Below are 23,365 nucleotides of genomic sequence, written 5' to 3'. Positions count from 1 at the left end.
AACGATGTATTAATTAGTTTTTTCTCATTATTAAAAGCAGATTAGTGGAGTTCATGAGTATAATGCCTTCACGGCTAAAACTTACTTACGGGTACATCCTCCAGACTGTCTCAGTCTTAGGGTGTTTAGTCCCCTTAATGCTGTTTTAACCTGATAGGAAAATGACTTCTACTGCAACTACCTATAACACACACTGTCTGTAGAAGTCGTTTTCATATCGGGTTAAAACAGCGGGAAGGGGGGAGGGATAAACACCCTAAGACTGAGACAGTCTGGAGGGTACCCATAAGTAAATTTCAGCCCACTCATGAACTCCGATAATCTGCTTTTAATAATAAGAAAAAAACTAATGAATACATCGTTATCGACTTCTACTGCCACTAACGATAACACACATCTATTTACCAAGAATGCAGGGAGAAGCTGCGGTACCAGGAAACACTTTTGACCGGTAAAAGTTTCCCGTGGTTCTCGTGTTGGCTTTCTTTACCTTAGCTGTACTTTGCATCTATCTTTACTGATGAAAGAGCCTGCATGGTGAGAAGAGGCTGAGCCATATGAAATTAGTGATGTTGTAATTATAAGTGATCCTAGAGTTGATGATATATACCTTGCAGTTTTGAAGGAGAGTACAAGAGAGTGTATTGAAGCATTGAGATTAATTATGATCTTTGGACTTGGGAGAGATTCCTTTGGATTGGAGAAATGCCAATATATAAGGGCAGTTATAACAGTGAAGTTGTAACTACAGACCAATTAGTCTGACTTCATATGGTAGGGAAAATCTTAGAGGCAGTCCAGGGATATTTAGATAGATATGGTGTTCCGAAGGGCATATAACATGGCTTTGTTAAAGGAAAATCATGTTTAACTAACTTAGTAGACTATTTTGACACAGTTACTTATGAGCTGGATTTAGGCAACAATTTTGACATAGTTTGTTTGGATTTTAGCAAAACATTTGACTCTCTTGTGAGAGATTACTGTATAAGCTTGAACAAGTTGGGATTGCTGGTAAAATTCTAAGCTGGATTGTGGATGGCAGAAGGCAGAGGGTTGTGATTAATGGATATTCTTCAGATTGGTGTAGTGTCAGGAGTGGGGTCCTTCAAGGATCAGTTCTCGGACAACTGATGTTTCTCATTTTCATAAATGACATCAACGAAGGGAGGCATGATGTCAAAATTTGCAGATGACGTGAAAACTGGTAGAGTGATTAATGATCAGTCCCAAGCAGTGCTCCTTCAGGATGACTTGAACAGACTTCAAAGATGGTCAGAGAAGTGGCAGCTATGCTTTAATGCTGCTAAATTCAAGGTCTTACACTTGGGAAATAGCAACCCCCAAAGAAATCATACATTTAGTGGGGTTGAATTAAAAACAGTGGAGGAGGAAAGGGATCTAGGAGTTATTGATATAGGCAGATATGAAGTTTTCTGAACAGTATAAACAGGTAGCCAGGAAAGCCCATTGTGTTCTATCAATGATTTATCGAACATTGTCCTGTAGAGATAGGGAGGTCATAATCCCTGTATAAGGCAATTATAAGACAATATTTGGAATACTGTGTTCAAAAATGCAGATGTCATCTTAAAAAAGACATTGAGCTTCTTGAAAGGGTCCAAAGATGGGCAACTTGAATGGTGAGATTGATAGAAGGATGACTGTATGAGGAAAGACTTAGCTTATGTGAGCTTGACAACCAGACACCTCAGAGATGACCAGATTAAGGCTTAAGAGGCTCTGAGAGGGATTAGTAAAATGGATTAAGGTGGAATTCATGAATAAGAATTCCAGAACTAGGGGTCATAAATTTACAGGGTTTAGATTAGATTGTAGGAAGTTTTCTTTTAGCCAATGAGTTGTTGATTGCTGGAACAAGTTGCCCTCACAGGTAATTGAGGCTGACAGTTTAAATAAATTTAAAGATCAACTGGACAGTTACCTCTGTGAGGATGGAAGCATATAATTTGTATTTTCTTATGTACATGGTATTTTTTTTTTTTTTTTTTCCCAGTGCAACAAAAGCCTGTGACTTCCTTGCAGTACGTTGTAAATACTATTACCACCATTACTAAGGGTCTCTAGTATTGCCTGAGGTTTGTACTTGTAATACGGTATACACTTCCTTTTATGATTGATTATTATTTTTTGAAACTTTTTTTTCTTTATTGGATTTTTTCTGCCCTGTGACAGGTACTGAATATCAACTGCATCGGGTGATTGGTTGTGTCCTATTACTATTATTATTATTACTGTTCGTCAAGGAATTATCTGACTATCCTACAGGTGTTAAGGGTTCAGACTCTCTGGAGTTCCTTGTAGGTGTTTTCTGGGAGGCCTATTGCTGCTAAGCTCTTGTGTAGGGTCTTTGGCACCATGTTAGTGGTTGACACAGTGATTGGGATGGTCATTACTTGTTTCATATGCCACATCTCTTTGAAGTCCTGTCTTAGGTCTGTGTACTTCCTGATCTTGTCTCGTAGTTTTTCTGGTGGTTGCTGTGTTTGGTACCATTATGTCGATTAACTAGGTAGCCTTTTTCCTTCTAGTCAACGAGGGTTATGTCCCTGTCTTTTGTGTGGGATCATCTTTTCCATTATTACAGTACAGTCCCAGTACCTGGGATTCATACTTTTAATACAGTACACATTTTTTTGATCGACTAGTATTTCCTTGCCAGCTTCTGTTGTATTATCCTGTTGTATGGTCATGTCTATGAATGTACTCCATTTGAGTGGTCACCATGTATCTTGCATTGATGGGTTTTCTATAGTTCCTGGTGTCGATTACCTGGTCTTGGATGGCAAGCACGAATCCTTCGGTTTTGGGGAAAAGCTTCCCATTTGTGAGCCATGCATTTTTTTTTTTTTTTTTTTTGGTAGTTGTTGGCGCATCAGCTTCTGTGGCCATAATGCACCTCCCAAGGTTTTTGCAGTACTTTGATCCAAGCCCGAGGCGGGATTCGAACCCGCGACATTTGGCTTGTCAGGCAGGCACTTTACCCACCTGGCTAGCCCAGCCGGCGAGCCATGCATTGAACATTATCTTATGTAGTCTTTGTAGTGTCTACCACGTTGTGTCCTCCTCGCCCATTTTTCCATCTGTGTGAATAGTCTCCTTGTTATGGTTGTGTTGTGTGCCATTTGTCTATTTTTCTTATGGCCTGATAGATTATTATTATTTTATTATTTTTTTTATATTAAATTAAGTTCATATGTGCCTATATTGCTAAGTGGATATTGAGACATGGTTTTTTAATATATTTTTTGTTAACTAGAATTACAATTTTTTTTTTTTTTTTTTTTTTTTATACTTATAGAAATAAGGGATTCTTATTATTTTGATGAGCCTTGTACTGATATCCTAACAGAAAGTATTGAAGGAGGGAGGCTAAAAGCATCTATTACAGTACCTAGTGCCTTTTATAGGTAGTATATTATTGTATAGGTAGATATTTTATTTAAAATAAACCTAATTATAGTGTAAACCTTGTAGATTTAGAAGCCAAATTCTGTACATTGCAAGGTCTATACTGTAAATCTGTATTTAAAAATGGACTTGTTTTTGTCTTGGAGAAACCAGAAAGCACAAAAAATTTTGTAAAAGTGTAAAAAACATTAGGACTTGAAAGTGTTTGCTTATAAGTACATTCCAAATTTGAGAAAAATTCTAACTACAAAATGTAATTATAGGCAAACACTTTAAAGTCCTAGTTCATAAAAACATACATTTATTTTTAGTATGAGAGGGGGTTTGAAAAGTTTGTGGTCTGAGTACGAAAGGATAGTGATACAGTGTTAAAATTTCTGTATTTCATGTATAATCTCCCTCATTTTCAGAGGGATACACAGACTAATAGATTAATAGTAGCTGCAGGCAGAGGTGAAAGTGATTCTTGCACTGCTTCTATTCCAACAAGCAGCAGCCTGGAAAGCAAGGTGCTTTCCAGGCTGCTCCAATGATAGGAGCATAGTAATAAATGTGATGAATTTGAAGTGCTGGTCAAGCACTTCAAATGCAAACATTGTTGAGATATCAGAAATGTGGTGTCACACAGATATAAGGAATTTGAATTTGAATATGGGGAGAACAATATGTATTAAAAGGGCAGACAGGATAGGAGGAGGAGGAGGAGGCATTATGTTCTTAGTTAAGAAATACATAAAACCTAAGGCAGTGCATCCATTTGATATGGGTGGCCAGTGCAATGTTCACTCAGTTTGGTATGACATAAGCACTGGAAAAGCAAAAATGAGAGTATAAGTGTGTTTTAGGCCTGAGACTCTGAAGCGTACAACAAACAACTGTACAGAGAAATAAAGTGGGCTAGTAAATCAGAATGTCTTATAACTAGAGATTTTAATTTTCCAGATATTGACTGAAACTTGTGTGTTGGTCGCTCGCATACCAAAGAGACGTTTATGGATTTATAGCATGACCATTCTCTATTGCAGCATGTTAGAAAGGCAACCAGAGAGAGTATATACTCTTGATCTGATTATCAGCAGTTAATATTCATATATTTAGATCTGCAGTTAAAGGAATCACTAGGTGGCAGTGATCATGGTGTATTGATATAGGATTTACTTAAAGATGTAACTACCATCAAGGGTAAATTGAATGGTTATTGCTTTCATAAAAATCCTTCTCTTTTCCCTTAGTCACAGTTTTTAAATTCTGTGCAGTGGGACCAATTGATGAATTTACCAATCATTCAGGAAAATAATCATAGAAGCGACTAGGTGCTTCATACTAAGAAAAATATTGTTCAAAATTTAGGCCTTATGGATGTCAGATTAACTAATGAGACTTGTGGCAGAGAAGAAAAATGCATGGGTGTGTGTAAATTATTAGGCAACACAGAAGCTTATGGTAGATACACCGACGAGACAAAACATTATGACCAGCGAGTCGTTATGCAAATCGAAGCAACTTGCAGGTGAACTATGCACGTGTGCGGGTCAGGAAATGGTATAAAAAACACCTGATACTGAGCTCCATTAATCAGTGTTACTCTTGTTCTTCTGATGGGAAAAGCAACGACCTTAAGCAAGTTTGACAAAGGCGAAATTGTAATGTTCAGACAACTGGGTCAGAGCATATCCGAAACGGTACAGCTGGTGGGTTGCTCATGGTCAGCAATTGTTAGTACCTACCGAAAGTGGTCCGAGGAGGGAAACCCACGAACCGCCAGTGAGATGTTGGACAACCACGGCTCATTGATGCTAGAGGTGAGCAAAGGCTCTCCCGGATAGTATGTGGCAACAGAAGGGGGACTGTGGCACAACTCGCCGGTAATTGGAATGCTGATGACGGGAGTAATGTGTCACAACACACAGTACATTGAACCCTGCTGAAAATAGGGCTGTGTAGCCGCAGGCCCCTCCGAGTGCCCATGCTAACCACTGCGACAGCATCTATATTGGGCCTGCGAGCATCAAAACTGGACCTTGAGTGATTGGAAGAAGGTCATCTTGTCCGATGAATCATGTTTCCAATTGCACCATGTGGACAGCCGGGTACACATGCATCGTTTACCTGGGGCGCCTGGATGCACCATGGGATGAAAACAAGCCGGTGGCAGTAGTGTCATGCTTTGGGCAATGTTCTGCTGAGATACCCTGGGTCCAATCATCCATGTGCTGGGCACTCTGATATCTACCACCTACCTAAACATCGTTGCTGACCAGGTACACCCTTTCATGATGGCCGTCTTCCCCTCTGGCAGTGCCATCTTTCAGTAGGATAATGCGCCATGCCACACCACCTGGATTGTTCAAGACTGGTTCGCAGAACATGAGGAAGACTTCCAGGTATTGCTGTGACCTCCAAATGCTCCATACATGAATCCCATTGAGCATCTGTGGTTTGTGTTGGAACAGCAACTCCGATCTGCGGCATCTCAACCACGGACCTTACAGGAGTTAAAGGATCTGCTAGTTACGTGTTGGTAGCAGATATCACAAGACACATTTCGAAATCTTGTAGTGTCCATGCCTTGCCAGGTACGAGCTGTTTTGGCTGCACGTGGAGGACCAACGTCATATTAGGTAGCTGGTCATAATGTTTTGGCTCATTGGTGTATAAGCTAATCTGTAAACAATTCACAAAGGTGGTTATGCTAGTAAACGCAGATTACAAGAAATCTTTGGCAGAGGATGTAAAGAAAAACAGCAAAGGCTTCTTCACTTTTGTACGGTCTAGAAGGAAGAGGATGAATCAAATTGGTCCACTTGATATTGTTTGTTCGACTGTTGATGATCCTACTCAAGTGTTTCTGACAAACTGAATGAGTATTTTAACATCTATATTCACACATGACGATTTCCTTAGGGAAGTGGACCAGAAGTTTATCAAACTTTGACGGGAAGCTAAATAATTTTTTAATAAGTGATAGGAAAGTGGAAGAGAAATTGTTCAAGTTAAACATAAGAAAGGCACCTGGGAAGTGTTATCTATCCAGTTATATTAAGGGAGGCAGTGAAGGAAGTAAGCAACTCTTAGGCATATTTATGATAGCACCCTTGGATTCAGGGGGGTGTCCCACAGGCTGGAGATGTGCAAATGTATACCCAATTCACTGAGGGGATCACTGGTTAAAGAAGTAATGAAGGATTATCTAGACAAGGCTGCAATAATAGGCGCCTCCGTAGCCAGGTGTGGAAGGAGCAGCAGTGCGTAGCACACACTTCTTGATTAGACCGGGGTTCGAGCCCATCACCACCAAATACGGAGGATGAGGAAAGGTCAGGGAATGACCACCGCATATCCCCGAGCAATATGGCCTTAGTTGCTAATGCTCCTAAAAACCAAATAACAACATAACAACAACAGCTGCAATAATATTATATTTATATATAATTATTGTTGAGACAGAGCATGGATTTGTTAAGAGGGAACTCCTCTCTGACCAATTTGATTTTGTACTACAATATGGTCGCAAAGGAACTGGATGCAAAAAATAATTTTGATATCATATACTTGGATATCAGGAAAGCTTTTGCTGTTTATTGTTGCACATAATAGACTGCTGTACAAATTGTAGCAGTGTGGCATTAAGGACAAGTTGCTGGTATGGATAAAGGGATGGTTGAGTGGGAGAAGAGAGAGATTGCTAATCAACGTACACTGCCCTTTATGGACTAGTTATTCTCAATGGGCCCAACACCAAACCCTGTGGGACTCATCCCCCAGGGTTTGGTGTTGGCCCCATTTTCTATATTTTCTATATTGCTTTTTCTATATTTTTCTTTCTATGTTTATATAGTTTTCTATATTTATCAGTGATATTGATGAAGGCATATCAGGTTAATGTCCAAGTTTGTATATGGAACAAAGGTTGGCAGATTAAGGGATGGTTGAGAGGGAGAGTAGTAATCAATGGACACTGCTCTTCAAGGAGTAGTGTTATTAGTGGAGTTCCTGAGGGTTCAGTGCTGGGCCTATTGTTGTTTTGTGTATTCATCAATGATATTGAAGGTATATCAAGCTTATTATCCAAGTTTGCAGATGATTCAAAGGGTTGTTAATGATTGTAAAAACAGTATGCTACTGCAATAATATCTAGATAAGTTGGGCAAATGGGCAGAGAAGTGGCAACTGAAGTTTAACATTGACTAATCTAAAGTATTGCATATTGGTAGCATAACCAAGAGAAATGTACCAACTGTGTGTGTGTGGTACTACACTTAGGGATTGGTTTTGATTTTATTGGCGCATTAGCTACTAAGGCTATAATGCGCCGCACTCAGGGAAGTGGAGAATGAAAAATACCTGGGGGTAATTGTGCAGTAAGGTATGAAGTTCACTGAGTAGTGCTGATGGGCTGCTAGGGCAGGTCATGGAATCTTGTCAATGATATATAGGAATTTTTCTAGCAGGGATGAAGAGGTGCCTTATACAAAGGTATCCCTTTGTATAAGGCAATGGTCAGGCCACACCTTGAGTACTGTGTACAGGTCTGGAGGCCTCATTTTAGGATGGATGTAGAGTTTCTAGAACAAGTATAAAGAAGGGCAACAAGATTGGTCACGGGAACAGAGGAGGTGCTTTTACCAAAAATGGCTTAAGTTCTACAAATTACAGCTCCTGGAAACTAGACACCTGCAAGGTGATCTGATTGAGGTGTAATGGGCCTTGAATGGTTTGAGCAGCTCATGATGAGATTCTTCCTCTTGCTCAGATTATCAAACCGAGGGGGCATAGATTCAAATTGAGGAAAGACAGTTGTAGAATAGTTATGCAGAAATTTTCTTTTAGCCAGTGGGTAGTTGATTGCTGGAACAGACTTCCATCTCTTGTTGTGGAAGTTGATAGCTTGAATAAATTTAAGGCTGATGAGCTGGACAGGCATTTGGAGTGAATGGATTGAGTGAAATGGTTTTTTTTTGACTGATGCTGCAAAAGCTTGCTTTCTTGCATTGTATGCCTCAACTACTTCCAATACTAATGCTAAAAATGATAGAGCTGTCTCCTTCCCCAGCCAGTTTTTTGTGCATAATTTCAGCCAATTAAAATCAGCTGTTCGCAGGGTACCCAATTCTGGTTTCTAAATTTCTTCATTTTCAACTGTATATATGGCTTAAATTAAAGAATTTTATCTATTTTTAATCTATTTATTTAGTTAATAATTTTATTTATTAAATTATTTTTATTATTTTTTAAATTGAGGAAAGTTTTTTTTTCTTCTTCTTGTCTTTTTTAATGTATTTTTTTTGCCTTGTTATTTTTACAAATACTAGTTATATCATTGGAAGTAAGGGTACAACTAAGAAACGAATTGAAGCAGAAACAAGGACCAAGATAAGCATACCAAATGTTGGCCAGGATGGTGATATTGGTAAGAGAAAACTAGTGCTATGAGCTTTTATCATTGATGAGAGTCTTATTCTTTTATCTTTATTCCTGCACTGGTAGTGCTCCCAATAAACACAAGGACACTATACACGACAGGTGACAACTTTCTTTATAATTTATGGAAAAGGTTTTTGTTTTTTTTTATATTCTGCTTTGCGATATTCCAGTATTTTATCTTTTCTGAAAGGATTGTAATACTTATAATGTAATTTTTTAGTTTTTAATCAATATATGAAATATGCTTAAAAATGCTGTTTTTACTTTTATTTTCAAAAAAACAAAAAATTATTAATTCTGTTGAAAATTTAAAAAAAAAAAGTTATTGTCATAAAGATGAGATGTTAGCCTCTTCCATTTTCCCATTTAAAAACTGTTAAATGTGTGTGCATATGCATATATTTCTGCTTATTATGAATAGTTATTTATTTTAATTTAAAAAAAAAAAAAATATATATATATATATATATATATATTAGATATTATTTAAATTTTTTTAAATAAAAGTTGTAAAAAGCACACCCTGTTTTTTAAATATTTAGTTTATTTTTTAAAAAACTAAAAGATACATAACAGTAAGTACTGGAATTCATTAAGAAAAGATGAAATATTTGTGATGTGGTTATTTTAAGCAGAATTGAAAAAATACAGAAAAAATTTGATTCAGAATGTCACCTACGAGGTTCACCACTACCAACTTGATTACAAAACAGGGCTTCACTACTGCAGAGTTATTGACATTGTATAAAAAACATTATGGAAATCCTGTTGTCTTGAAACTCTGCTAGACACATTGGACAGACAACTTGTGTAATCAAAACCAGCCGATATTCGTAAAATCGGACAAATGTTAATTATTGTAATTTCACTCATAGTGATACTTATTGTAATTTTCATTTGTAGAGACACTTATTGTAAATTTCACTTGTAGTAATTCTATGTTGTCCTCATTTTGAATTGAATTTAAACCAAATAAAAATAGAATAATAAATATAATATATAGGATATTAAGAAATATTAAAATTTAGAAATATTATATTTTAAGTCAGGAAATTTTTTTTTTTTTTGAGTTTTTTTCAGGAATAACTGCATATAAGTAAGATGTATCAGAATAGATGGAAATTATTTAAAAGACCTGATTAAAGATGAAAGAACCTTACAACAGTACAAAGGAATAAGAGCAAGCTTTGACCCTAAATCCATGCATGGCGAATAATTGGAAGTATACTGGGAGATAATTACCCGAAGCTTAATAGGGGCTTTTCGTTTGTACCATCTTCAAAGGGAAAACAAACCTCTGTCGAAGACCGTATATATATAGCCCCGGCACGTTCCATTACTGTATTTAAAAAGAGTGGGGGGGGGGGATGTTTAAGTAGGCAAAAGGAAGAGAAGGATAGAAGGAAATTCCCTTCCCCCTTGTATTTCACTAATAGTTTGGGAATATGAAAATCTCGGGATTTAGAATAGCTTAAAGATCTTTTATAGGAAAGAATTAGCATTAGTAGAGGCATATGATGCAAGAAAGCAAGCTTATGCAGCATCAGCCAAAAAAAAAAAAAAAAAAACTGCTCCCATTTCACCCCTCCATTCGTTCCAAATACCTGTTGAACTCAGCCTTAATTTATTTAGGCTATCAATTAGCACAACAAAAGATAAAAGTCTGTTTCACCAACCAACTACTCACTAGGCAAGCTTCCGGACATCTGTCTTTCCTCAATTTGAATTTATGCTCTCTCAGGTGAATATTCTGAGCAAGAAGAAGAATCCCGTCAGCATTGAGCATGCTCAAACCAGGCTTTATACACCTCAGTCAGATCACCTTGCAGGTGCCTAGTCTCCAGACGCTGTAATTTGTAAAACTTAAGCCTTTCTTCATAAGAGCAACCTTCTCTGTACTCGTTCCAATAGCTCTACATCCTTCTTAAAAGAGGCTTCCAGACCTGTATAGTACTTAAGGTGTGGCCTGACCATTGCCTTATCCCTGCTAGAAAAATTCCTGCATATCATTGACAAGACACTATGAGCTGCTCTTGCAGACCGTCTGCACTGCTCAGGAAACTTCATATCTGCCTGCACAATTACCCCCAGGTCCTTTTTTCTCAACCACTTTCAGTGTAGTACCACAGAGTTGATACGTCACTCTGGGGTTACTGCTTCCCATATGTAGTACTTTACATTTATCAATGTTAAACTTCATTTGCCACCTCTCAGCCTATCTGCTCAAATTTTCTAGATCCTGTTGCAGCAGCGTACTATCATTAGTGTTCTTAACAACCCTGCCAATCTTCATATCGTCTGAAAACGTGGACATTAAGCTTGATATACCATCATCAGTATCATTTATAAATACAGAAAACAACAATGGACCCAACGCTGAACCCCAAGGGACTCCACTAATAACATTACTCCACGATGAGCAGTGTCCATTGATTACCACTCTCTGTCTTCTTCCACTCAACCATCCCTTTATTCATAGCAGCAATTTGCCTCCAATGCCACACTGCTCCAATTTTTTCAGCAGTCTTCCATGTGCAACAGTATCAATGGAAGAGAAGGATAGAATTCTTTCTATCCTTTTCTTCCTTTCGCCTACTTAAACATCCCTCCCACCATGCAGTGGTGCCTTTGTAGCCAAGTGGGCAGCAGTGCGTAGCACACGCTCCTTGATTAGACCAGGGTTCGAACCCGTGGTCACCAAATCCAGAGGATGCAGAAAGGTCAGGGAATGACCACCGCATATCCCCAGAGCAATATGGCCTTAGTTGCTAATGCTCCTAAAAACCAAATAACAAACAAACAAACAAACCCCCACCATGCTTTTGAAATATGGCAATGGAACTAGCCAGTGCTATATATACACGATCTTCGACATGTGTTCGCTTCCCCTTTGAAGATGGTATAAATGAAAAGCCCCCATCAAGCTTCGGGTAATTACCTCCCATTGTACTTCCAATTATTTGCCATGCAGGGTCAAATTTAGGGTCAAAGCTTGCTCTTATTCCTTTGTCCTGTTGCAAGGTTCGTCCATCTTTAAGCAGGTCTTTTAAATAATATCCATCTATTCTGGTTACATCTCACGTGGATGCAGTTATTCCTGAATAAAATCTCAGGTAAGAGATTTCCTGACTTAAAAATATAATATTTATAAATTTTAATATTTCTTAATATCCTGTATATTATATTTATTATTCTATTTTTATTTGGTTTAAATTCAAAACATTTATTTAAATTCAAAATGAGGACACAGTTCTCTACAAGAGAAAATTACAATAAGTTAGTATTTGTCCGATTTTACAAATATTAGCGGGTCTCAATCACACAAGTTGTCTGTCCAACATGTACTGCAGGTTTAATGATATTGATGAGGGTATTTTGGTTTGTTTAAATTTATGGATGATAGAAAGGTTGGCAGGTTGTTTAATGACTATCGCTAACCACCACGTTGCCGCTTATATAATTCTCATAGCTTGAGGCTTTTGCCATAGATGCAGCTATGTTTACTGTGGCTCCTAGGAAACCTGGGACCACCTTATGTACCACTGCCTGCTTTTCAAAGATCTCCAATGCATTCTCATTGCACAGATTCATTACTTTCCGCAGAATCAAGAAAACCATCTTCTGGAACACGAGCAACACTGTCACACCTTTTCCGAGTTTACCTAAGACCTTTTTGCCAGGCAATGAACTTTACCACAACCATAAACCTCCGCAGGAATAGTGCCACACAACTCCTTCCTTGATTCATCCCAGGAGTGACACAACCACCAGCACAGCTCAGATGCTGCCATTAGCTCTTCCTAGCCACATTCCCTTGCATGGTCCTTTGCCACCATTCCCCAGGTGAGAGGGGGAGGTGACTCCTAGTCTCCACCCCCTCTCGCCGCCCCTCTTCCCTCTGGTGGAGCATGGGTCTGCTCCACTAATTTGGGGGTCATCTTCTCTGTGGACCCCTTATCTCTGCCTTTTCCCCAGCCTTCAGTCTCCCTCTAACTTACAACTACTAGTGTCCAGATCTCTCCAAATTGCTTGAGCCCTACACCCAAAAGCTTAATAACATCAATTTGCATAACTAGTACTCCTTTTGGCTGACAACCTATAAAACGTGGGTTTTTTTTGTTGTTGTTTTTTTTTTTTTTTAGGTTCTAGCCACTGAAATCTTAGGAAATTAGGTGGCAGGACCTGACAGAGTAAATAACTATACTACTGGTGTACCTGGTCTACCTCCACGGGGCAGTGTGTGGACAACGTTGGGTCCCATTCGGGCCCCAGCGGCTAAATGGCCAGAGGAACAATGGTACACGACACTACACATTTTACAAAATTCATACACTTTTAAACCTCTGGCATTGACAGTGTTCTGTTTCACACCCACAATGTATAGTATGGGAGATGGGGGAACCCCTGGTGCCATTTGACAATAAACACAGTCTGCACTCTATGTTTACTTCACTTACATATTGCGGTTATATTTCATCATTGAATTGCTCAGGTTTTCACAATGCCTATCTGCCCACCAATGAGACTCCATTCAGAGTCAAACCTGGGTCTGGGTAGTGACATACACCTCTCCATTGGATCAGTGCCTTTTATTTGGCATAGTGCAATATGAAGACAGCTCCTGGTGAAGTGGCTTCACAACACGAGATTGATCCACATAGGAGAAAATCTAGTTTGCTCCTAGCTCTGTACAGAAAGATGCTGTGCCTGACATGTACAAAAACTCGATATAGCTTTCATAGCTTGAGACTTTTGCTCTAAACTTAATTATGGCTACATAATATGATTAATTTGTGAGTTCCACAACATCCTGCTGTGTAATGTATAATTGATATCTGGAATTCAGTTTATCATTAATACTTTAAATTTTTAGCACAAAATGAAAAAGCAAGTTCTCTCATGCTGAGCTCAAATCCCTATTCGTTTTTTTTTTTTTTTTTTTAAATTTTTTTTGCTCAGAAACGTTTGCAAAGTCACAAATTTCTGAAGAACAGTTTCAAAATTCCTCGGAGTGCTCCAAAGTCTCTTTAATTCAAGTACTTCATAATGAAATTTTATATAGCTTATAAGAAGAATCATTCACTGAGTTTGCAAACTGAATTGTTGTGAATCTCTACTCCAAAGAATTTATCCCACCTCATCCCAAAGGTTCTCAATTGGATTGAAATCTGGTTACTTGGGAGGCTACCACAGTAGGTACACAACTCCAATTCACTGGAACCAGTTGTGTGTACAATTATTTTGTATATGACATGGTGCATCATCCACTTGGATGATCCCATTTGCAAATAGATAAACTGCAGCTTGAAACAATGTGCATGGGTAGAAAACAATTTTCAGATAACCTGTGGCATTCAAATGTTCCACTGGTATTAAAGAACCCAATTGTACCATGTAACCACTCTCCATATCATTACATTGCCACTCCCAACCTGTATTGTCAATACCGACAAGATGGGTTTATGAACTTAGGCTGTTTTCTCCATATTCTGGCTTTCCATCATTGTGAAACATATGGGAAACAGCAACCCCAGAGCAACGTATCAGCTCTGTGGTACTACACTGACAGTGGTAGAGAATGAAAGGGACCTGGGGGTGGTTGTGCAGGCAGATATGAAGCTCTCTGAGCAGTGCAGACGGGCTGCAAGAGTTATTGAATGGAACAAAGGGATGCTCTTACAAAGAAAGGCTTAAGTTTTGCAAATTACAGTGTCTGGAGACTAGACACCAGTGAGGTGATCTGATAGAGGTGTGTAAACCTTGAATGGTTTGAGCATGCTCAATGCTGATGGGATTCTTCCTCTTGCTCAGAATAATCACCAGAAAGGGCATAAATTCAAATTGAGGAAAGACAGATGTAGGATAGACATGTGGAAATTTGCCTTTAGCCAGCGGGTGGTTGGTTGGTGGAACAGACTTTCATCCCTTGTTGTGGAAGTTGATAACCTAAATAAGTTTAAGGCTCAGCTGGACAGGTATTTCGAATGAACAGAGGGGTGAAGTGGAAGTGGTTTTTTTTTTTTTTTTTGGCTGATGCTGCATAAGCTTGCTTTCTTGCATCAAATGCCTCTACTAATGCTAAATGCTAATATTTGTCATACCATGCAAGTTTTTTCTAGTTCTCTACTGTCCATTGTTAGTATCCTAAGCTGATTGTTACCATGCCTTCTTGTTTTTTGATGATGGGATGGAACACTGGTTTTCAGCTGTAATACCCCATCCATGACAAAGTATGATGAATTGTGTATTCTGAAATTCCTCTTTGGTTGCTACTGTTGTACTGGCTGGCTATTTGACTGTGTGAACAAGCTGTTTCTGACCAAAGGATCGTGGTTGGATGTTTAGTTATTGAACACCAATCCCTATGCACACTATACAGTAATAAGTGAAAATTCCAGAAGGATCATGGTTTCCAAGATATGCATACAAGTGCATCTGCATTCAACTACATGCCACTTTCAAAGTAGCTTATATCTTCCACCTTGCCCATTCCCACACTGAACTACACACATCCAGTGCTTCTTCCAACCATCTTAAGAAATTGATACTGGTTCACTTACAAGAAAGGAAATTATCAAATGAAAAATTATCAAAGTAAATGTTATCATGATAAGAAGGCATTCCTGTTGCAGCTACTAAGTATCTTTTAGAGAATTTAACTATAAAGAATGTGCTCTTGAAAAATCCTAGTGTTTACTTTCCTTTTTTTCATATTGAAAGTCAATAACTTGATTGTATTCAGAAATGGCAGAACATGCCATGCAAGTGTCACTGGACACACCTTTTAAATCATGCAGTATGAATGATGTCTTTTGAGGTGTTGATGATGGGCATCACGGTGAGATTCAGTATTCTTTAGATTTTGAAGGTCTAGCTCTAAAGAGGTTTCACATGTGGCTGCTAGAAATTCTGCTGGACCAAACCATTGGTAATTCTCTATGAGGAAATTCGGAGCATTTGGATTAGCTAGTTTATAATTTCACCGCCTCTGCTCTGCCAGCTAGAGACTGGAGGAAGTCTGAATAGTATATATGTGGGGCATTGTCGATGGCACATTATGTAAGGAGCTAGGTATATTTTCGTTACGTATATGCCATATCCAAAAATTTCATTAATTCATACAACTTCCACCCCACTCTACTTTTAATTTATTTACTGAATACATCATGACTATCCAAACTATTAGAACAGAGTTATCTGTGAAGAGATCTAAACCTCCCAGAAACTTCCTCACTCATTTCACATCTCAGTGATGTCCATTTCCAAATACTCAGTTTCCTCAGTTATTTGTTTTATGAATCCTTTTGCTTAGCCAATAATTGTGCATGTGTACTTTGATATTCCTTGTCATAGACTTCCTAATGCAGAATCTCCTCTGCTTAAAATTTCTCTACCTCATTCTGTCAGTCTGTCAAATTCATCTGTTGCCTCTGTCATTTTCCCCACCCCACTAATGATTCTGAACTCTTTGACTTCTTTTCTTGAAAGTTAATTTTGTCAAATATAAATTTCCCAAGAGTGAGGTAATTTTCCTTGATGATTTTAATGTTCATGATTAATTCATTTTCAGTGTTCCTGAGCTTCAGTTTTCTAGTCACACCGGCCCAGCTGATAGAGCTGCTGAGGATTTTGCAATTACTAATAACATAGTTATTAATCGATCCAAACTTGATTTTGAACAGGCTAAGAGTACAAAATTGCTTCTTGTCCAATTGGTATTTGAGCATTTTAGTATTTTTCCAAAGCTATTAGCTGCAACTTCTGTCCATCTATATGCCCATATTTGGTTCTATTGCTTCCTCGGATAAAGATAAAACTGACTTATTAGTGTCTTACTTTTCTCTCTAACTTCTGTATTGAAGATCTTGTTGAACTTTCTCCTACCAATACCTACTCAGTGCCTCCTGTCTTCTGACAGAGGGATGTTAGAAAAATTCTGAACAGTCTTGATGCCAAGAATCTCCAGGTTCTGATAGCATTTTTCCAGTTTGTCTTTAAACCTGTGCCCTGAGCTTTTTCCTGTTCTGTGTTACCTTTTTACACTTTCTTATGCCACTGGTGTTTTTCCCCATCTGCTTGGAAATTTCCTCAAATCCAGACATTTCCTAAAAAGGATGACATACCTCTCCCAAAATATTATTTCCCCACCCTAATCTTTCCAAAGTAGTGGATAAATTAACCTTGCCAACTCTTAAACTAACACAAAACCTTCCATCTGATCAATGATCACCAATATGGATTCCCAGTGTTGAAAAACTGGTGATATATTGACTTATGCTATTCGTTTTGGACAAATTCAGTGGAAAAGTTTGAAACCCAAGCAGCTGCACCTGACATTTCTAAGCCTTTTGATCATGTTTGGCATAAAGGCTAAAGAAGCTTCCAACTTATGGATTGCTGACTGTAGTTTGCAGTTGGATATATAGTTTTCTCTCAGACCATTTGCTGCAGGTGATGGTGCTCTGTCTTTTAATTTCTCCACTAATGCTGATTTTCCTTCAAGGTTCAATTCATTCTCACACTCATTTCTTCTTTTCTATTAATAACTTTCTTCCACTGACTGGAAATCCTATCCATAGTTTTGCTGATAATAACACTCTACATTCCATCTTGCAATTTGAGAAATTCTGTCACACACAAATTGCTTCAGCTTCTCAAGCATCCCCCATTAAATCCTTAACATGTTTGCTGCCATCTTTAGTTGAGAGGTCTGTTCAATATGCTATAATTTTTGGAATGTTGAGAAATAAAAACATTCTAAAAATTCATAAATAATGGTTGAAAAGGAAAAGTTTAGAATTTATATGCTCAAAATTCTTTCTAAAGTTTATTTTTTGTACATAAACTAACCTCAACACAAAAAAAAATCAAAAATGTGTACAAGCTATAAACAAAAATAATTCATTGATGATAAGTGCCCAGAGTTTAATTGGTGTGCCGACAAAATTGAACAATTCATTTCACATGCCTTTACTTTTACACCGTTTGTGAATTGGCTGCTTAAGAATGCCTGCTTACAGGACAGCACTCAGGTTATTTTGAATGCTTAGATGCATTGATACAATTAACGTTAAAAGTCAGTCTTCTGGAAAATGTCACAGGGCAAAGAAGAACTTAGTCAACTTTAATTTATCTAAAACTCAGTCTCGTATTATTTCTTGCAAAAAACCATCTACAGCTTCCTAGACAAGGTCACATATCTCTACTGGGAATTGTCCTAACTTCTAATCTCTCTTGGCATAAGTACATTACAAATATTGATTCCTCTGCATCTGAAAAACTGGGTTTTCTTTTTCACTTTTGGTACTTTTCTTCTAAACAACTATCCATTGTGTACAAATCTCAAATGCACCCTGCCATAGAATATCATTCCCACATCTGGGATGGTGCCCCTGAAACACCTCTCAAGCCTCTAGATTCCATTTAATAGATGACTCAGGTTAATCAATGATCTATCTTTTACAGTCTGTCCACTCTTTTTCACTAATGTCAGAGAAGTTCAGTTAGCATTAGCATTAGTAGAGGCATATGAAGCAAGCTTATGCAGCATCAGCCAAAAAAAAAAAAAAATCCCATTTCACACATCCATTCACTTTAAACATTTGCCCAGTTCTTCCTTGAATTTATTTTAGCTATCAACTTCCACAATAACAGATGGAAGTTTGCTTCATCAATCAACTACCCACTGGCTAAAGGCAAATTTCCGCACATCTATTCTACAACTGTCTTTCCTTAGTTTGAATTTATGTTCTCTCAGGTTCATAATCTGAGCAAGAGGAAGAGTCCCATCAGCATTGACTGTTGATGATCCTGCTCAGATAGCTGACAAATTGAACAAGTATTTTGCATCTACATTCACACATGAGGAATTCTGTGGGGGAATTGGAGGACAAAAGCTTATTAGACTAACAGGGAGCTTAATGATTTTGTAATAATTGAGAGCAAAATGTTTAACTTCAGATTGTTGAAGTTAAACATAAGAAAGGCATCTGGGGTGGATGGACTCTATCCAGTTATATTAAAGGAGGTGGCAAAGGAAGTAAGCAAACTCTTAGCCATAATTATGAGAGCACCCTTGGACTCAGAGGAGGTCCCCATGGACTGGAGATGTGGAAATGTATCCCCAATTCACTAAGGGGGATCAAAGTGTAACACGAGTAATTACAGCCCTGTTAGTTTAACTTCTGTCCTGGGAAAAATAATGGAATCACTGGTTAAAGGAATATTGCAGGATCATCTAGACAAGATTGCAGTAATAATTCAAACACAGCATTGGTTTGTTAAGAAGAAATCTTTATTGTACAGTAAAGATACAATAATGTGCCTGCCACAGCCAGGAGGCCAGGAGCTTGACAATGATATAGGTAATATAAAAATATGTACAGTATAACAAAAAGATAACATAACATGAAATTAACTTAAAAACGTAGCATTAACCATTCAATAGATTTTTTTTTGTAGTTGTTGGCACATAGGCTTCTGTGGCCATAATGCACCTCCCAAGGTTTTTGCAGTACTTTGATCCAAGCCCGAGGCGGGAATCGAACCCGTGACCTTTGGGTTGCCAGACAGGCATTTTACCCACCCAGCTAGCCCGGTCGGCTCAATAGATATGAGTATATATATAGTTGTGAGGCAGACAGTACACCAAGGTATGTACATGTTCATATGTACAAAGCACATATTTCAGAATATTCACAGAAGTCATTTCACAGGCGTGCATTAAGTTTTTCAGTATACGGTTTCGGATTTTCTTGTGAAAGAGTTCGTCGATGTGCCTGCGATGTGCCGTTCTGTGACTCATAGCAGATAGCAGGTGGAGATATCGGTATGAGTCGACATCAGGGGCCAAACAAAAGGGGAACAAGTTCGGCCAATTAGTGCCTATAATTGCAATCTGAAGCAAATTTCTGGAATTCTACTCCGATCATTAGCAGGGCTTGTATTGTAGGAAGTACTTGGCCAGGTGGGCACCTCCATAGTCAGGTGGGAAGGAGCTGCAGTGCGTAGCACACGCTTCTTGATTAGACCGGGGTTCGAGCCCGTCACCACCAAATACGGAGGATGCGGAAAGGTCAGGGAATGACCACTGCATATCCCGGAGCAATATGGCCTTAGTTGCTAATGCTCCTAAAAAAAAAAAAAAAAAACCAAATAACTTGGCCAGGTAGGAAACTGTCACCGATCTTCAGCTTGTCCTGTTCTGTTGTAGCTGAAGAAGAGAGGTGGCTCTTAGGGAAGGAAGTGGAACATGCCACTGACATATATCCCAGAAGTCAGGGGAGTTGATTTTGCCAACCAGCATTTTGACTGTGGTCACAGTTCTCATGCGGATATTTGAGGCAGCCACAGGATTTGAAGTTTGTCAGCCATACTGGTGGTCCTCTGTTGGGGGGGGGAGTCAATGTTTGCGGGTTGCCCACTTCCAGTATCCAGTATTCACTGGCGAGGATGGGCTTCATGAGAGAAGGTACCGCGGTGGCCCATATTTCAGAGGCATACAGAAAGGTAGGATACACAATGGTTTTTAGATATCTGATTGTAGTTTTTGCAGCTGTGTTTTGAAGAAGATGTTGACGGGCAGTCCAGCGCATTCCGCTGATCTTGTTCGATGTGACAGTTGAACCAAAGATTACACCTAGATCTTTATGTTTAGTTACACTTGGAATAATTGCACCCTCCAGTGAGGGTTGTATGTGGGGCACTTCTTCGGAGAGAAAATCATAATAACAGATTTTTGGGGGTTCAGTTTAAGACCGAAATGGTTGAGATGGCTAGAGAAAGCTGTGATCTTATTACAGATTTCCGATGATATCACTCCTCTATCGCCTGATGGGTGGTATTTCCGTTACGAACTTCATATCATCGGCGTAGGTAATAACATCATCTCTGTTACACACAAGCGGAATAAGGAGGGCTGTAAAAAGTAGCCCCGATAAAACACCACCTCACGGCACACCTGCATTGATGGATCGGGTATAGGAGAGGTTGCAATGAGTGATGTACACTGTTCTATTCCAGAGGAGCAAGTGCAGAAAAGTGAAAACGTCACCTTTGTTCCGAAAGAAATTGGTTAGGAGATTCAGAAGGGCTGTGATGTTTGAGGCTATCAAAAGCAGTTTTGATATCGGCATAAACAACCGCCATTTCTGATCTGGCTTCAAATGCATTTAGAATTGCCTTTTGGACTGCCAGAAGGTTGGAGACAGTTCATCTATTAGTGAGAACATAATGGAGTTGCTTTGATGGTTGTGGAAGAAGATGGCGTTTTATATGCGGAAGAAGGACTTTTTCCAGTAGTTTTAGGAGCGTGGATGCAGTGGATATCAGTCTGTAGTGCTTCGGCTGGCTTGGTAGTTGAACTTTAGGTAGTGGGGCACGAGCGTATTTGCTCCAGTATGCAGGAAACACTCTATGAGAGAGGATTGAGTTGAACAAGTAGAGCAGAGGATCAAGGATATATGGACTGAGGCACTTTACGATGAAATGCGGGACTTTATCGACTCCAGCAGTTCATGACGGATGCAGTGAGTTGATGGCTTGAAGGAGCTGCTGTTGATCGATTTGAATTGAAAACAGTGCTCATCATCTGGACTAGAAATGGGGTCTGGTTGGTAATCATATGGTTGTGTGGTGTTGTCTTAGAATCTGGCTACATAGTTGATCCATTCAACTGGATTGAAGTTGGAATCTGGTTCAGAGTTATGGGTATATGGCAGCCTTTGGAAAAGGTCTTGTCAGTATATTTTTTAATGGCTTGAGACTTCAGTCTGTTAAACAGTGCTCAAGGGAAAGTCTTGTCTGACAAATTTGATTGAATGGGTACTATGATGTGGTCACAAAGGAACTGGATGCAAAAAATAATTTTGATATCATATACTTGGATTTCAGGAAAGCTTTTGATACTGTTGCACATGGAAAGACTACTGTACAAATTGGAGCAGTATGGTATTAAGGACAAGTTGCTACGATAGATAAAAGGGTGGTTGAGTGGGAGAAGACAGAGAGTGGTAATCAATGGACACTGCTTTTTGTGGGACTAATGTTATTAGTGGTGTCCCTCAGGGTTCACTGTTGGGTCCATAGTTGTTTTGTATATTTATGAATGATATTGATGAAGATATATCAGCTTAATGTCCAAGTTTCCAGATGATACAAAGGTTGGTCGAGTGGTTAATGACAGTATGCTACTGCAACAGGATCTAGAGAAGTTAGGAAGATGGGCTGAGAAATAGCAATTGAAGTTAACATTGACAAATACAAAGTACTGCATATGAGTAGCAGTTACCACGGTAGTGGAAAATGAAAAAGATCTGCGGTAATTGCACTGCCAGATATGAAATTATGTGATCATACAAACAGGCTGCTAGGACCGCTCATGGGGGTTTTTGTCAATGATATACAGGAATTTTGCTAGTTGGAATAAGGAGATGATTATCCCTTTGTATAAGGCAATGGTCAGGCCAAACCTTGAGTACAGTGTACAGGTATGGAGGCCTCATTTTAGGAACAATGTAGAGTTACTAAAATGTATACAGAGAAGGGCAACAAGTTTGGTGAATGATTTAATAGAGGGCTCAGGTTAATCAATGATCTGTCTTTTACAAATTCTGTCCACTCTTTGTTTTACAAAAGTTCAGTTTTTTGATGCATACCTTTTCTGTATATACTTCTATGGGCACTTGTTCTTCAGAACTGGCATCTCTAATTCCCACACTCTTTTTAAAACTAGTCCAAACACATGCCAGAACCAGTCAGCATCCAGTCATTATGTATATGATGAGAGCCTTGTCGATCAATTCGGCCCTGGAAAGATTGTGCAAGGCTCAAGGGGTAGAATTTTTTTCAGCCTGGACTGTACTTGTTAACAGGAGAGATTGCTTCTACAGGGATGGGATACACTTAAATAGAAAGGGTGCAAGAATATTTGCTGATGCTGTCGAGGCAGTGTTAGGTGGGTCGGAAAACTGCTAGCTTGGGGGGAGACAAAGACCAATAGATTGACAGTAGCCACTGGCAGAGGTGAAAGAGATTCTTGCACTGCTTCTATTAGAATGAGCAGAAGCCTGAAAAACAAGATGCATGGTATTTCAGAGACTGCTGGGAGCCATTGCGGTACAAGTAAACACATGGGTTGTGTTAGGGTAGCTAAGAATAGAAACAGGTTCAGGTATACTTGCGTGTACACCAATGCTAGGAGTTTAGTAAATAAATTTGATGAATTTGAGGTATTGCTCAAAACATCAAAGGCAGATATTGTTGGGATATCAGAGACGTGGTGTTACACAGATATAAGGGATGCAGAACTGGAATTTGGGGAGTACAACGTCTACAGAAAGGATAGACAGGATAGGAAGGGGGGAGGGGTTATGCTATTAATTAAGAAAACATAAAAACCAAGGAAGTGAAGCCAGTCGACATCGCTGGACAGTGCAGTGTTGAGTCAGTTTGGTGTGACATAAGCATTGGGAGATCAAAATTGAGAGTAGGAGTGTGCTATAGGCCTAAT

General features: G+C 38.8%; 1 protein-coding gene across 3 annotated transcripts in view; it reads left to right on the top strand.

Annotated features, from left to right (window-relative positions):
- The window catches only part of LOC150091151 (activating signal cointegrator 1 complex subunit 1), a 256,296-nt gene that overhangs the window by 53,142 nt on the left and 179,789 nt on the right, over nt 1-23,365 (top strand). For 2 of the 3 annotated variants that reach the window (XM_090382261.1, XM_090382253.1), the window contains exons 3-4: nt 3,323-3,431; nt 8,745-8,842. In XM_090382261.1, the coding sequence (XP_090238387.1) occupies nt 3,323-3,431; nt 8,745-8,842 (207 nt within the window). The remainder of the gene's footprint in view (nt 1-3,322; nt 3,432-8,744; nt 8,843-23,365) is intronic. The other variant, XM_090382271.1, reaches the window with a different exon arrangement.

This window comes from Mastigoproctus giganteus, chromosome 1 (assembly GCF_048544385.1).
Source record: "Mastigoproctus giganteus isolate SK-2022 chromosome 1, ASM4854438v1, whole genome shotgun sequence".
NCBI lineage: Eukaryota > Metazoa > Arthropoda > Arachnida > Uropygi > Thelyphonidae > Mastigoproctus > Mastigoproctus giganteus.
The sequence above is the reverse complement of the archived record's forward strand: the minus strand, read 5'-3'. Positions and strand labels throughout refer to the sequence as shown.